Source organism: Malania oleifera, chromosome 4, assembly GCF_029873635.1.
Source record: "Malania oleifera isolate guangnan ecotype guangnan chromosome 4, ASM2987363v1, whole genome shotgun sequence".
Taxonomy (NCBI): domain Eukaryota; kingdom Viridiplantae; phylum Streptophyta; class Magnoliopsida; order Santalales; family Ximeniaceae; genus Malania; species Malania oleifera.
In genome coordinates this window covers 6,044,984-6,062,584 of record NC_080420.1, presented here as the reverse complement: position 1 = coordinate 6,062,584, position 17,601 = coordinate 6,044,984, and the positions used below count along the sequence as shown (strand labels likewise).

General features: G+C 36.0%; 1 protein-coding gene across 5 annotated transcripts in view; it reads right to left on the bottom strand.

Moving 5' to 3' along the window:
- The window catches only part of LOC131153991 (histidinol dehydrogenase, chloroplastic-like), a 42,643-nt gene extending 26,793 nt beyond the window's left edge, over positions 1-15,850 (bottom strand). The window contains exons 1-3 of one of the 5 annotated variants that reach the window (XM_058106442.1): positions 15,755-15,850; positions 15,474-15,658; positions 2,615-2,770 (exon numbers count right to left, since the gene is read on the bottom strand). In XM_058106442.1, the coding sequence (XP_057962425.1) occupies positions 2,615-2,735 (121 nt within the window). In that variant the 5' untranslated portion in view covers positions 2,736-2,770; positions 15,474-15,658; positions 15,755-15,850. Of the gene's footprint in view, positions 1-2,614; positions 2,771-9,658; positions 9,710-15,239; positions 15,257-15,473; positions 15,670-15,754 lie in introns of those variants that run through there. The other 4 variants (XM_058106441.1, XM_058106439.1, XM_058106440.1 and 1 more) reach the window with 4 other exon arrangements.
- Between the last annotated feature and the right edge of the window lie 1,751 nt (positions 15,851-17,601).

Below are 17,601 nucleotides of genomic sequence, written 5' to 3'. Positions count from 1 at the left end.
CAATCTATCCCAGAGATGCATCATATATAATCATACAATAACACAAGCAATAACTTCATAATGAATAGTAGTGCTATTATAGTAATACATTAGTTGTCTGTCATGAACACGAGAAAAGAATAAAAATTCGAATGCAGGTGCAATAGTTAGTGTGTGTGCATGTATTTGGCTAGGCAGAGTACTCAATATCTAGTGTGCCCCTACAAGTACTACATAAAGTCAAATTAAAAGTGTTAAAGCATGATATACATTGCTGGCCCACAACCAAACAGCTTAAGCTTTTAGATAATGCAGTAATCTAACATGGTATCAGAGCTATGGTTGCTCGTATGCCCTGGGTTCTAGTTGGTTAAAAATTATCTTATTCCCTGTAATGGGTGTTATTAATCATTTGTTTATCTCTCCACATGCAATTGGACTGCATGTGCAGGAGAGTGTTGAAACTTGCTATACATCAACCTAACAGCTTAAGCTTTTTGGGAATGTGCTAATCTAACAAGAAGCATCTATAATTTTAGGATTCATAAAAGTTCCTTCTTTAAATTCGAATGTTTTAAGGATACTCTTCTAGCATTAATTTTTATCTGATGAACCAATGCTGCCTTCCATATAAGGAAGAAATGTTCTGTAACCTTAACTTGTAAATATAAGCATCCAACCTTTTGCTCATGCACATGTACTTGTGAACAAACAACCCACACAGAAATTTCCATCTAACAGAGTTAAAGCAAGTCGATTAAAATGGAGAAGTTCTTCAGGCATGTTGTGTGATCATAGAATGCCCTTAGAATCAAAAGGAAAGTTCTATAGGATGGCTATGATACCAACTATGTCATATGGATATGACAAGAATGTAAGGCAACTAAGAAACAACATATCCAAAAAGTAAAAATTTCTTAAATGAGAATGCTGAGGTTGATGTATGACATTAAAATGTATATTAAGGAATGAAAATATTTGCTGTAAGTTAGGCACAGCACCTATAGCTGATAAGATAAGGGAAGGGAGGAACCGTTGAGATGGTTTGGACACGAGCAAGTGAGCAACGTAGGCCAATGAGGAATGGGCTAGTTGATGTTAGTGGCAGTAAATAGGGAAAAGGTAGACCTAAAATAACTTGGAATGAGGTAGTGAGAAGGATTTCACAACCCTCAAATTGTCAGAGAAAATTGCCCAAGATTGTGTACATGGTGGAAAAAAATTTATGTAGCCGACCCCACCTAGTGGGATTGAAGGCTTTGTTTATTGTGGTTGCTGTACTATTATTATTATTATAATTATTACTTCTTGTTGTTGTTGTTGTTATTGTCATTGAGAGATGGTCAGTTTGTGTTTTTTTTCCTTTTTCTGGAAATTATTATTTAGCGAGAGTAATAATTGTCTTTCAAAAGAAAGTCAGTAATGAAATTGTAACTCCGACCAGTAAGATGTGGAATCACCATTCTCTTGAATGGGAAAATTAGTATTCTGGCCACAATGCGATTTCACCCTTATTTGTGTAAGCCAAACAGAATGGGTATCAGGGTCTAAATTTCGAATCCATTCCAGCCTTATTTCCACAAATGAAACGTAGTATAAGTGTTTGTTCAATTTTGGAAAACAATTTTTTATTTTTCATTTCCAAGCTTCCAAAGAATTTTTTTTTTTTAAATCCCATTGTTTTCTAGTTGTCTAACAGTTTTACATAAAAGTTGGAAAACATCTTTGTATTACTTTCTAACTTTTGTATACAAATGTTCCCAAGGGATCTAAAAGTTCTAACCCAGGGACATTCAGATTTTGTAAACAAAAATAACTTCAGCTGCTCCATTACCTTTCCACAAGTACCATCACATATCAACCAGAAAACTCTGTAACTTGGAGCACTAAATTTGAACCCTCATATAACGCAGAATTGAAATGTTTTGTCAGTAAAAGAATGAATAAATTCCATAATCTGTGGATCTAAAAGAGACACTTTCAGGCTTGCACTGACCATCCATCAGCATACAGAGATTGTAAGCCTAGTGTCATGAACCCATATCAGGTGTACTATGTGTAAACTAGGGAGATCTGGCCATATAAGGACAAATTATAGTTCAACCTTGTGAGGTACCTTTTCTTAGGAATAATCATGAGGAACTGAGGCCCAATGGGCCAAAGTGAAAGACACCTAACTAGGGTTGGGCCAAGACCAGTACATTTGGTATCGAGCCATCTTTTGAATACAGTCATGTGAATGGATCCTACATAGAAGTATGGGCCACTCCAACAAAGGTGTAGAGATCATATGGAGACTCTCATTATCCCACATTGGGTGTGCAGTTGGTAGATCTTGATCATGTTTCAACCTTGTGAGACAGCACCTTTTATAGGGCAAACTATGACGCCTAATGAGCCAAAGCAAACAATACCTCACCAGAGTTTGGCCAAGACCACGATACGTAGAGATGAAAGCCTAGCCACCATTGTTTCAAAGGGAGATGTTCATACATAGTATAACATTATCACTTCTCCTATTTATTTACTCCGAAAATTTTCAAGTTAGAATTTATAGATGTCTCAGAAGTCAATAAACATCCACTATATAAAAAATGTCAATAAACCAAAAAATAAATAAATGACAAACTTATACCTGTGAAATGGGAAGACTGACAATATGAGTATTTTGGGGCACCAATTATATGAAAATGGTGGCTCTTGCACAAATTAATGTAACAGTTGCTCCGCTTAAAAGATAGAAGTTGAGTGTCCATCACCGACTTCAATCAAAACAATAAGAATGTAAAGGCTGTAGAACAAGAATGGATTCTTGAAATTATAACAGAAAAACATAAAAGGAATTCTATTGAGTTGAAATGAAAAAATTAACAATCCAAGACACTTCATGCATGAGAAAGAACTTCCACAACAAAACCACCCAACATAGTCGCTTCAAAAACCAATCTATTGGCTTCTTGTTAGCAGAACCTACTATAGAAAGATATTCAAAACATAAAATAGACAAACCCAATTCTCGAATTAAAGGTGTAATGCACCCACATATCTTTTCACAAGGCATGTGGAAAACTAAAGCCAAGAAAAGAACATGAACAAAAAGATAGACAGTGACAAGCAAAGAAATAACTCAATTTTTGAAAGAATTTTTTCCCAGGTTGTCAAAGGGTGAGAGAGCCCAAGCTAAAAAAGTGAAGAAAGCCCAGAGACATCATTGCTCAATGGCTCATTGTGAAGACTGATATAAATTTCTACAAGCTACACTAGCAGATATTAAAATTAAGAGTAGGTAAAAGTTCAAATTCACTAATATCAATAACTGTGTTTTGAAAACATAAGAATGACGCCTAGGAGTCATTCTCACAGATGATAGTAACAGAATTAGCAAATAATAGCCAGAAATACATATTTCCATGAGTTTAGTTTTTGCTGAAATGCTATGGTTACACATCAAAAAAGAAGATCATAACCTACTTCTAGTCTCTTCTCAAAGCAATCAATACAATAACATTTTGCTCTCCAAAAAATATATTTAAAAAAAAAACACTAACTCCATCTCAAGGCCCAATCACATGCCAAGTGGCATCTGGGGCATTAAATTCATGATCATCCATCAATCAATTTTGCAAAATCTGATGCAAATTGAGAAATAATAAGGATAGAGTTTAATTTCATAATAAATATATATATAGTCACAGTGCACAATTTTTTTAATAAAAAGTGAGATTATTTGCAATATTTAAAATACAGTAGAATAATAACTATTTTTAAAAAAATAGCTAAATTTTGTTGTCTTCCTTTTTGAAATGCAAAATAGAATTAAAACAAAGGATTCTATGCAAGATGGACTAAAGTCCAAGAGCCAAGCATAGCTGTTTGTTTGACTGTCTTGTGTCTTAACTATTTGCAATCTTAGAACAAGGTAAAATTATTGAAAATCTTGATTTTTCTCATTCTATAATACTTCGTGTTAAAATCTTGTTATATAACCAAGATCCCCAATTGGAATAGAATTTAACCAGAAAAAAAACTATATTTTTTTATTATTCTAGGACATGCATTAAATAGTAATGAAAAATCCTGCATTTAAAGCCAGCCAAGAATTGACTCTCAACATGACTGGCTGACTGCTATGGCACTAACCTGAAATGACTCTCCCAAATAGGGCCGCAAATGAGCCGAGCTGAGCCGAGCTTCAACATGTTCAAGCTTGGCTCAGCAGAAGAACAGGAGGGCTTGGGCTCAGGGTTGGCTCGATTTGAGCTTAAAATGCTGAGCTCGAGAGCTCGAGCTCGGCTCAGAATATAAAATATGGGCTCAGGCTAGGCTCAGTTCTGAGCCAAGCCAAGAACGATACCAAACTGGTCCTAAGCCAAGCCAAGAGCAAACCAAACCACTGCTTTGCTACCTTTAAAATAAATATCCATATCTTATTTTTGAAACTACAAAGGCCCACTAAATAGCAAGCCCACAAAAGAAGGGGGGGGGGAGGGGGAAGAGGCCAAGGACAGTCATGTGAACCCGCCTGACTCAATGGCTTTTATAGGAAATACAAGAGCTGACCCTCTGACCCTTTTGTTGCATTTTCAATGTGGGATGAAGCTCTCCCAAGGGTCATGACTCATGAGTTCCATCAACCCATTAAAGAAGAGCTTTAGAGACAGTTCCTCAGTGCTTTCAGTTCTGCATTCACTTGCCCCACTTTGTCCAAGGCTGCTGCTTCTTCCCTTCTATTTTTCTTCCCTCTTCTTCTCCTTGCTTGGCCCCCAGCCATGGCCAATTTGACCTAGGACCTAGCTTCCATGGCTGAGAACTCACCTGCAAACTTCCATCACCAAGCCACCATCCTCTTCTTCACTTCCGTTCCCCTCCTTTTCTCTCTTTTCCTTTTTTTCCATGTTTACCTGCGGCCCAAACTTGGCAGTAGACACATCACCAATACCACCCTTCATTAACTCAGATGATGTAAAAAAAAAAATGTTTTGCATGGTGACATGTGTGCCTTTTTGATGAGCAAGGTTCCTTAATTTTTTATTCCTAATTGTGGTTAGTGTCTTATGGGTGAAATGATTGTGTTTTGATCAAATGATGGGTGACCATCTTGGGCCGACTAGTATACTTAAAAGAATCAAACAATACATTGACTTATCACTTGGTAACCCATTTGAGCCCTAATTTTTAAACCAACTTTTTCTTAAAGTCATTTTACCAAAAATTTAACCTGGGTTTGAATCCCTTAGTGTTTGGAAATTCATTTGAGGCAATGGTTACTGCCAAAAGGATGGCTAGCCACCTTTTTGCTACCTAAAAGAAAATCAAATAAGAAATCCCTTGCTAGCCCTATTGAACCCAAAAAATTTTATTTCTTGAATACACCGTCAAAGGATAGCCCCCTACCCCCACACTAGGGCAATTTCAAAAAGATTAATATAAAGCCTAAGTGAATCCCAAATAAAAAAGGGAACCAAGATCCCTTCATAAAAGAAAAAAAAAAGATACAGTAAAAGAATGGAAATACAAAGGAAAAAAAAAAGAGGAAAAATAAGGAAAAATGATCGAGGGCATACTTCATTGGTGATCCTTGGCTAATGTTACCCCAATAAAATTGATGACTTTGAGCCTTACTAAATTATTTCTTCTTTAGCCCATACCTTTAGCCTACATTACCGTCCAAAAGGAAAGTCCTGACCTGGTTGGTATGTGCTAATACCTTAAATGAATTGTCAAGCCCGTTAGAGTTTGAACTACGTTATGACCAGATCCTAATAAGGTATGTAGGTAGCTTGTTCTGAGAACAAGTTCAGTCAACTTTTTGCACCACTAGGGACACAAATGTCATTTTGGGGAGGGTTTTTGAGCCTTAGTTTCCTTGTTCTTCTGGAAACTCGTATCTTTAGCCTACATTTCATCCCATGTTTTAAAGTCCACCCTGAGATTGGAATATTGATCGAAATACCTGATAAGACACTAATTACAATTCAGGATGAAAAGGTCAAAATGGGCTACGAAACACAAGTCAAGATAGTACTATTGGAAGTTGGCATGGCATCAAATACAGTGGAATAGTGTAGAAGTGGGTGTAGCAGGATGGGCAATATCAATTGTACTTTATTCCTATTAAAATAGCAAGTTTGGGGTAAAAAAAAAAAGGAGGGAGTCTGGGGTAAAAGAAAAGGTGTTTGCCCGTTGATTTGATTCTTTAAGTCAATATCAAAGCTACACAGGCGTCAAAGTATTGGTAAAGCCACTTCCTGTTAAATAAGCATAGAACCTAGGTAAAATAGACAGGTTTGAGCATCTCATTTGCATCCCTAATGATATTGTGTTATCTGATTGCATACTTATTTATTTAATTTCAAAATGATTTAAACACTAAGAACGCAGTCCATAGGGAGGTGTCATTACCAGGATAATTTGGTGAAGCATTGGTTAAGCAACGTTCTTGAGATTAAATTGAATAAACTTGATCATAAGTGGCTTGAGGCTGATGTTATGCCAAGTTTTGAAAGGAAAAGATTTGGGGGCATTCACAATGCGAGTGGTATTTCTGCTCAAGATCATTGTTCCTTGATAAGGGACATCATTGGCAAAACATAAACTTTCTTCTCCACAAATTGAAATCTGAAAAATGGTGAGTGAAATTGAAGATTGGATTCAGATTCTTGTCTGTTGATGAGATAGGTGTTGGTTCACAAGCAACCTGGAAGAGAAAAGTTGTGCATCTTCATGCATTGCATGCATAGCATCAATAGTGATAGGAAGCAATCCACATGCATATTGTAAAATCATTGCATGAGTAGAGTTAGGATGTGTCCTCACTTCATGCATCATAATGGTTATATCATATAATTTTATTTCATAGACTTTGTAAATAGTTTTCATTTCACTTCTTACATCTTCAATTCATTGTCTTCCATAAACAGGAATGATTTGTGTTCTACTTAGGTATGGGGGCATTAGTTCCCAAATCCAAGTAGTTCCTTCCAAATTGTTATGTCTACTTCGGATACTTGGGATATTAGTTCCCAAATCCAAGTAGTTCCTTCCAAATTGTTCTATCTACTTCGGATATTCGAGACATTAGCCCCTAAATCCAAGTAGCCACTTCCAAATTATTTTATCTATTTCATATATTTGGGACATTCATTCCCAAATCCAAGTAATTTGGAAGTGGCTACTTGGATTTAGGGGCTTTGTTATGTCTACTTCGAATACTTGGGACATTAGTTCCCAAATCCAAGTAGTTCCTTCCAAATTGTTCTGTCTACTTCAGATATTCGAGACATTAACCCCTAAATCCAAGTAGCCACTTCCAAATTATTTTGTCTATTTCAGATATTTGGGACATTAATTCCCAAATCCAAGTAGTCAACTTCCAAATTATTTTCTCTGCTTCAGATATCTGGGGCATTAGTTCCCAAATCCAAATAGTCACTTCTAAATTAATCTGTCTACTTTAGATACTTAGGCCGCTAGTTCCCAAATCCGAGTAGTCACTTCCAAATTGTTCTGTCTACTTCTAATATTTGGAACATTAGTTCCCAAATTTGAGTAGTCACTTCCAAATTGTTCTGTCTACTTCGGATATTTGGGGCATTAGTTCTTAAATCCAAGTAGTAACTTCCAAGTTGTTCTATCTATTTCGAATACTTGGGGCATTAGTTCCTGAATCCAAGTAATCACTCTCAAGTTGTTTTGTCTACTTCGGATATTTGGGACATTGGTTCCCAAATCCGAGTAGTCACTTTCAAGTTGTTTTGTGTACTTCGGATGCTTGTGGCATTAGTTCCCAAATCAAAGTAGTCATTTCCAAATTATTTTGGCTATCTCGAAGGCATGTGACATTAGTTCCCAAATCCGAGTAGTCACTTTCAAGTTATATTGGCTATCTCAGAGGCATATGGCAATAGTTCCCAAATCTAAGTAGTCATTTTCAAATTATTTTGGCTATCTCAGAGGCATGTGGCATTAATTCCCAAATCTAAGTAGTCGCTTCCAAACTGTTTTGGCTATCTCAAAGGCATATGGCAGTAGCTCCCAAATATGAGTAGTCACTTCCAAGTTGTTTCGATTGTCTTAGAGGCGTGTGGCATTAGTTCCCAAATTTGAGCAGTCGTTTTCAAAGTTGTGATGAAACTATAGGAAAGGGTAGTTGAACTAAGATTAAGGTTAGAAACAAAGGTCTCCGAAAATTAATTTGATTTTATGCCTAGGAGATTTACCACAGAAGCTATATATCTTTTAAGAATATTAATAGAAGAGTTTAGGGAAAAGAAGAGAGACTTGCATATGGTATTTATTGACCTAGAGAAAGCATATGATGGGATACCTAGGGAAGTTCTATGGTGGGTTTTAGAAAAAAGGGTATATGTAGTAGGTATACTGATGTCATTAAGAATATGTTCGATGGAGTAATGACTAGTGTAAGGATTATAAATGAAGAAACTAGAGAATTTCCAATCACCATAGGTGTACATCAAGGATCTGCTTTGATCCCTTATCTTTTTGCTTTAGTGATGGACTAACTGACTAAGAATATTCAAAATGACGTTCCATGGTGTATGTTTTTTGCAGATGATATTATATTAATTGATGAAACTACGAGCGAAGTAGAGGCTGAGTTAGAATTATGGAGAGAAACTTTGGAATCTATAGGCTTTCGGATAAGTAGAAATAAGACAAAATATATAAAATGTAATTTCAATAATGGTAGGAGGAATATTGGAGAAAAACTTAAACTTGATATTGAAGAAATAAATAGCACTTGTAGATTTCGATACCTTGGATCTATTATTGAAGCTAAACTAAAAATTGAAGATGATGTAATGCATAGAGTTAAAGAAGGTTGGGTAAAATGGAAAAGTACTTCGAGTGTGCTTTGTGATCATAGAATACCCTTAAAATTGAAAGGGAAGTTTTATAAGACAATTATAAGACCAGCTATGCTATGTGGATCGGAATGTTGGGCAACGAAGAAACATAATATCCAAAGAGTAAAAGTAGTCGAGATGAGATTAGCTGGATGAGTGGTATAATACTGAAAGATAAATTAAGGAATGAACATATTCCTGATAAATTAGGCGTAGCTCCTATAGAAGATAAGATAAAGGAGGGACGACTCAGATAGTATGGACACTTGTAACTTAGGCCACATAGTGCGCCAATGAGAAAGAGTGAGTTAGTTACTGTGGGGGGCAGTAGAAGGGGTAGGGGTAGACCTAAAATAACTTGGAAGAAGATAGTAAGGATTTGATAGTGCTGAATTTGTCAAAAGAAATGGTCCATGATCGCATAAATTGACGGAAAAGGATTCATATAGTCAACCCCACCTGTGGTAGTGATCTTTTCATAAACTAGGACAATTAAAATCTTACTCTGTAAGTATGTTGAGTTTACCTATATTTCATGCATCTTTGTAAATCCATAAACTTTTCTTTTGTCAGGATTTTGTTATATAAGGTCCGATCCAAAATTCGTGTCTCTTGTCTTTATAGATTTGTTACTATAGGATGTCAAAAGACAAGTCTTCCTGTCAGCCTAAGTAACAAACCTATAAAGAGGGGCAACTGTAAACACCCCATTTTATCTAGGGCTTATATAACACAAATGGGTAAAAATCCATTAATGCAATAAATGAGAAAATAGAGGAAAACTAAAAATACAAGGAAAATTGAATTTTTACATTGAAAAAAAAATGAAATAAAAAGGTGGGCCAGATTCTCCATGCTTGCACCTGCACACACACACACACACAAAAGAATTTCAGTTAGGTAATTAGAATAAAAGCTAATTGATTTTTTAAATGTGATTGAAAAATTTAAAATTCATTAATCAATTTGATTGACCAATTAGTTTTAAGTTTGATTGATCAATTTGAAATTGATTGACCAATCAAATTTAATCTAGTTACTTCCCTCAGACTTATAAATAGAGGATTTCAGAAAGGGAGAAAGACACACAAAAACTGAGATCTAAAGACAGAGAGTAAAGAAAAGAATTATTTGTTGAGAATTTTGAGAATGAATTGTCAGAATCAAAAAAAAGAGCTAGAGAGGAAAAAAAAACAAGTATTGGATTGTAGAAGTTTTGCAGAAAGGGATTCCAGAGGCTCAAACAAAAAGAGGAGAAGATTGCAAATTGGAAAATTCAAGAACAGAGGTAGGTATGTGTTAATTTTGTGCTTAATTTTTTCAATTTCTCGAAACTCTAAATTTTGATTCTATAATTAGAGTTTAAATTCAAACAGAATATGAATCAATAATTTTCCCAGAATATGCCAAACAGAATTCAGGTATTTGACCCCTTTAGAATATCCAGACACGAGTGTTGATTCGGATCCGACCCGAAAACCCGAGTCAGCTTGACCTAGGTCCAAGTCAATTGATCCAAATAGCCATACCCGGACACTGCTTGATCCAACCTAAAAGACCTGGACCCAGGTCCAATAACCCAGTCCAACCCAATAGCTCACGGCCTAATTGGGCCTAGCCCAAATCGATCAAATCCAATTCCCCAAACTGAGCTCAACCCAGCACAATTAATACAACCCAATTGTCCTCAGCCTTCGGCCCAAAATCAAATCAAGCCCATAATCCCAATGAACTCAACCTAGCCCAAGATTAAACCCAACCTAGGTTTGATTAACTTGAGCTCCATCTTGTTTGTCTCACAAGAAAACCCGAGAAAATTTTCTTGAGAAAATCCAAGCAAACCAAAAATGAAAAGAGAAAAAAAACTAAGAAAAATAAAGATAAAGGAATCAAAGAACTTGTCTTCGAGTCCGAACACAGATCTAAAAGCAAAGAGCCCAAAGCTCTCTGCCCATGCTTTCTTTCAATCAAAACCTGCAAAATGAGAAAAGAAAGTGTGAGAATAGAGAGAAGAAAGAAAGATCGGAGGAAGAGAGAAAGAGAGAGTGAAAGAGAGAGAGAGAGAGAGAGAGAGAGAGAGAGAGAGAGCTTCGTGCAAAGAGAATAAAGAGAGAGAAAGCAAAGAGAAAGAGAGAGAAGAGAAAACGGGGATGCAGAGAGAAATTTGTGCGAGAGAAGCAGAGAGAGAAGGAGAAAAGAGAAAAAAAAAAAAAAATAGCATAAGCCAAGAGAAAGAAGAAAAGAAAAGAGAGGAAAAAAAATAGACTTTATATATATATATATATATATATACAAGTGGACACGTGTCACTATACGGGCAGTGACACGTGGCATGTTCAAGATCGCACATTTTGGAGTGATGTGGCACGATCCTGGCCATCCAATTTGTGTTTTCTCTAGACGGCTAGATTACTACCACGGCAACGATCCGTGTCAAAACTCCTAGCATCAACTGGAACTTGCCACGTGACAGATGACATCATGCTAACGTCACCCTGCTGCAAAAAATTCAAAAATAATAATAATAAATAATTAATATATATATATATATATATATAATAAGCAGTGCCACATGTCGCCACCACTGGCTGACACATGGCCACTCTTCCCCAACCAGGTTAAACTGGGTTTAACTCGGGTTGACTGGTTGAACCGATCTAACCTATCCGAACCACTGGTTCGGTTTATTTAAATTTTAAATTCATTTTTTATTTTTAAAAATTAGAAAAAAAAAATAGTAAGAAAATCATTTAAAAATTAGGAAAAAATATTTAAAAATCAGAAAAACAAATAAAAATTACTTGAGTTATTTTGACTTGGATAATTAAAAAAATGGAAAAATAAAATACCAAAAATGAAGGAAAAAGTTTTTTTAATTCCAAAAAATTGCAGAAAAATATTGAAAAATTTTTGAAAATATCTAAGAATGTTTTAAAGACTCTTTTTGACCAAATTTGATGAATTTGTTTAATTACTATCTATATATATTCTATTTTTGTGCGTGTGCGTCCCAATAATAAACAAAGGGTAAATAAGTATTTCAGACCTCACATATATTAGTTTGACTGGGGTTTATGTAATAAGATCTCCTCCTTTGGAGGTCTTATTAGACATTCCTAAATAGCACTTTATTTTATATTTTATTTTAAAATTTTAATATTTATTTATTTTTTTAAGGAATTAATTAAAGACCATTCGATTCAATTTAGGGACAATTCATAGTTAAATAGGTACCGTTCATAAAACAGGTGTGTAGGGGGTGCTTGTATCTTCCCCTCGCATAACTGAACTCCCGATCCCAACGTTGGTGAATGCAGACTAAGACTACTGGTTCCTTGGCCTTAGGATTAGTCTAGAGACTAATCAACAAGTAGTAATTAGGTGAGCTAACTGCACCTAGGAAAATAACAGGTTAGTGGCAACTCCATCGAACTTTCGATTTTATAATTTCTTGCCATTCCAAACCCTTCTCTAGGACGTTGCAACAAGTTCAATGCACAAAGCTTTCCTCTCCTCTCCCATACTAAATCCCTTGAACATAATACTGCAAAAAGCCTCCAAAGAGGTGGGGTAAACGCTCGTCAAAAATATCAAACTAGTTATCCCAACGAGCCCAACTCTATGCAGTGTAAAAACAAACGTGCATAGGGCCCCCCACTCCTAAAGAAAAGGACACAAACTTTAGTGCCTTAATAGGTCTTGGCTAATGAAGCAAGTTGTTGGTATTGATTTTCTCAAGGATCAATGTCCAAGTAAAAGCCTTTATTTTTTAAGGAAATTTAGCTTTCCAAATTAAAAAATGAAGGGCAAGAGGAATAAAATTAGGATCAACTCCACTTATGATGCACTCAATGTCCTAATCTTTTCACACACAGCCATTCCCAAGCCTAGGTAAAGGAAGAGGGTTGCGTCAGGTAGCTCACAACCATGTCCAATGCGATGCTCTTGCAAAAGGAAGAAAGCAAAAATAAGAGTTTCATAAAAGTAGATAACCAAGAAAGATGAGGGTACATGAGAGCTACAAGTACCTCCCTAACTCGATAATCCTTCCAAAATTAATTTTCTCCCTATTACCAACTTTGTATCAAACATAAGGAAAGAACAAATGATGAATATGAGACAGAAATTTCCCAAGGACTTGAGTAGTGATATTAACTCCTACTTTAGCATCCTGTCATTTTGTAGAAGTCAATTATGAATTACCTCGTGGCATGAAGAATTAAGTTCTAAAGTAAAAAAAGCTTTATAACTATTCCTCACCGAGGAGATGTTTTTAGACTCCAAATTACCAAGACCCGATCCTTCCTCCCTCTAGATCTACTCAGATTCACCCAACTTATGCACTCACCTTCAATGGAATTCTAAAAAGCAATAGATAACACAAAGTAAGAGAACATGCATTGATAAGAGTACCATGCCCCCCTAAAGTGAAGAAGGCTCCATCCCACCCATCCAACCTCCTAGCAATCTCTCAAAAACTGAATCACGAAATGAATAAGCAGTAAGATTGCTTCCTACGGGGACACCTAAATAGATAATAGGCCAACTCAAAACGACACAGCAGGCTAACCTAGAAAAAGGACCTGAATCAATAATTACTATTGTAATACCACTCTTAAAAAAAAAAAGATTCTTAACCTCAGCACTTTTTCAAAAACAGCTGCTAAATGGTTAGCACATTAGACAAACTGCCCATATCCTCTGAAAGAAAGAGATTAGCATCATGCAAAATGAAGTTGTGATATGTACAAGTCCTCATTTCCCACCATTATCCCATCCGCCAAAGATAAGTAAATGCCTCTATCAATCATCCTCAAGGCGTCTGCCACTATAGCAAGAAGAGAAGGGGAAAGAAGATCTACCAATCTAAGATCCCAAGAAGCTCAAAACCAAGACATAGCCTCTTTGACTGAAAAAACTACAGACAAGAGACATCCACAATCCATTTCCTCCATCTCAGTTGGCCATAATTCTATCAAAAAATCCTTAGATAACCCAATCACAAGCTTTTTCAAATCCAATTTCAAAACTAGACCTCTCTTTTTTCTTTTAACCACATCTTCAACCCCCTTCATTCCCTATCAATGTTGCATCTAGAATCTTCCTATCACCAATCAAAGCACTTTGATTATGGGAATGACCTCCACCACGATCGCAGCCAATACTTTGATAAAAATTCACTCAAGATCTTATAAACACTAGTCAACAAGCTAATTGGCCTAAAATCATTGACTCTAATATCAAAATCTCTTTTAGGCATCAGGCTAATAAAAGTTGAGCTAATACTTCTACCTACCACCCCATTATCGAAAATCACATGAAAGTCTCTAAAAAGATCTTCATTCAAAACATTTTGCTTAAGCAAAACTATACATTCTAAAATTAAACATAAAAGAAATATACTTGTGTTAAAAATAACATAAATAGTTGACTTTGTGAAGATGGGAGTGCTCCTATCCACTTCTCTTTCCATCAAGCATTTAAGTTTTCCCCCACTCTATCAATTATACGCCAAACCACCAAAGCTAACTGGGTTAAGCATTCTTAAGGCTCACATTGATTTCATACCTGTTTTTAAAAAAAAAGGAACACACATGTTTATTTGCTGCTTTTACGTATCTATGCATGTCTCTGGTTGAATGATAATTTTTGTTGCGCCTTTATAGATCTAAGTATTGAACTGTCACTTTCACAAAAACATTTGCAGACTTATTCATAATGATCAGTTATAAATCACTGACCATGAAGTGTTACAGTTAGACCCTTATTGTGCAGGCTCAAAAAATGGACAGGAAGATACACACACACATATAGATATATTTGCAAGAGTTCTATTATTTGATTGTGAATTTGATTCACTAATTCTATAAAAGAACTGTAAGATGGGCTGGAAAGGTGTACTGCTAGATTATTCCAATGTTCTAGCAGTGGCCTATATTCGTGATGGCTGATGAGCTAGTAAATTAACACTATTAGTATTGGCACCACGCATGCAAGCTAATAATTGTCTTTCAATACAATGTCACCAGCAGAGAAGCCTAGTACCAGCTGGTCCAGCTCCCAAAAAGCAGGCATAAATCTCAAGCGCACCCACAAACAAATGTTTTTGTTCAGAATAAAGTCAATGTTTGCCAAGAAGGAAACTTCATTGCAGAATGCAGACTCTAGGAAGGTGCAGGCCCAGAGGAAAAAAACCCAGGAAAAAAAAATGCTGAAGCTGATCGGCATTTTAAAGGCTTTAGCGGGAATTATGTCAAATAAATATTTTTGTATAAACAAATGTTATGTTTGCCAAGAGGGAAACTTCATTGCAGACTCTAGGAAGGTGCGGACTCAGAAAAAAAAATCACAAAAAAAAAATGCTGATGCTGATCGGCATTTAACGGCATTTACTGGAATTAAATCAAGTTTCTGCTGTGTGCCCTGCCAAGTGAAGCAATAAAGCAAACATTTCATATGCATAAAAAGCATAAAAAAACAAAAATCAATTGCTAGAGCTAACAACTCAAACCCAATCCCAAGAAGCAAATTAAAATCCCAAAATTAACAGTAAAATAGCGTCTCAAACTGTTTTAACAAAAAAAAATCATTAAATAAAATAATCACTGAAGAAGAAGAAGGGCTTGCCTGGGGTGAGGGAGAGGGTGCCAAAACCTACAAGTGAGCAATGGAGACAGGTACAATCGCCCAGAGCAACAAGGCCAGGGACGCAGGGAACTCTTACGACCAAACAGTGAGTTCAGACTTGAGAGTCTTCAGGGTTAGATTTGAATTTAGTGGCGACCATCACATGGACAGTAACCACTCAAAAACTGAGATTAAAGTGACAAAGGGAGAATTAATTAATAACAAATTTATTGTCTTTTTCTAATCTTTCTGCAACCCTGAACGAAGCTGTAACAGGTAACCTTTCATTTCCCACTAGTGTGCTTAGTGTCTATGTGGAACTTCTATGAGCTCTCCTTCCGACGAGCTTCCTTGGGCTTCCTTAGAACTTCATTCATCACATTCTAATGTTTGGAATAGAAAGAAAGATTCAAAGAGAGAGAGATCTATTGAACTAAATAAATTTGTATTAATGCTTTCTAATTTTCCCTCTCCGAACATAAGGGTCGGAGCTCCTTTAAATAGGCAAGCAATCGCTAATGGATAAGCACAAACTTGCTTTCTCAAAAGCAGATGTCTGACATAAAGCTAAAGCAAAATCTACTTTGACATAAAGTAAAAACAACTTTAACAAAAGCGGAGGACAGCACATAGCTTGCTGACTCATCCTTCCAAAAGAAAACAAAATACCGACACAACTTTAATAAAGCAAACAACTTTAATAAAGCTACTTTTGACTAAATACATATGATATAACCCGACAAATCATCCTTTCGACAAGGCCTGGGATATGACATGTTTCTGGACAGGTGTCTGATATGACTTTCTTAAGTAGCCCGCTCAATCTGGCCTGGGATATGATGATCTTCTGAACTATCATCTGTTCTGTACACTTGGCAAAGATCTCGTCCTTCTTCAGAGATCTTTTAGGACACTAATGATTTCTTCATCGTGCTCCTTCTTTGTTAGCTCTACCAGTACTATCTGAAGATTGCTCTTCATGCTTGGGTTGAAGGAAGATGCTGCTCCCAATCTTTCATCTGATTAATTACATTTCTTGTATTAATCGCAAATTCTGCTAAACTAGCTTCCTCGAATTTTTAGAGAAACTTTCCTTCAATGGAAATTAGAATTTCATGGTCTGAGAAGAAAATACAGTTTAATGTCATCCTGGCTTCTAACAAGTAGATTCCCCACGGATTCTGGACCAAATCATAGAATTTTTTATGCTTCTAAAAATCCTCCCAATCAGGTTCCTCTTCATAAAAATCTGAAACGATTCCTCCTTTCCAATCTTCTGGAAAAAGATTCTAGAACAAGACTTTTCCTGTTTTCAACTCAACTGGTTCAATATAGCTAGTCCACCAAACCCGTCCTGGATGGGTAAAATTTAGCACATATTTCACCATTGCTAGTAGAAAGTTGAAAGCCTGCCCTATTTTACTAAAATAAAAAAACTGGATTTCTCCCGTCCTTAAAGCCTTCTGTACTGCAACAAGAAGCTCTGGTTTAATGCTTCTGGGAATGTGTAGCTTCAGAATACACAGTCTGCTCTTCATCCAAAACTGTTTCAATTCAGGATATTCTGAAATACCAACTATCGCTCTAGTAGTAAAATTGTATTTCTTAAGATGAATGTCCATTTCCACCTTAAGCTTAATCTGCTGGTGAATGAGTTCGGATGTACTTTCCCTGTTAATGACTATGAAATATTCTAAAATAATGGATTCAAATTCTTCCAAAATTTCTACTATTTCCCGAAGATAGCATGAAAAGGGTGTATTTGTTGGAATTGCTGGATTATTAATCATCCCTTCTAGCAAAACCCTTTTTCTTTTTGAGATTTCTGGAGTTCTTAACAGAAAATCTTTAAGAACCAGATCAATATCGACTACTTCGACTTCAGCTGTTTCCTTATCCTTTCTGATTTCTGGAAAACTTCTATTGATCATGATCTCTTCATTTTTCCTTCATTTTTTCTCCTCTCCCTTTCTTGGATCTAGGATTCTGGGTACACTGAGTGCTATAGTGACCAAACTAGTTACAAACAAAGCACTGAATGTGGCTTTTATTACTGGGTTTCTCATCCCTCTTGGATGAACTCCCTCTCTTCATCTGTTCCTGAACTGGAACTGGGTGTCCTTTTTCT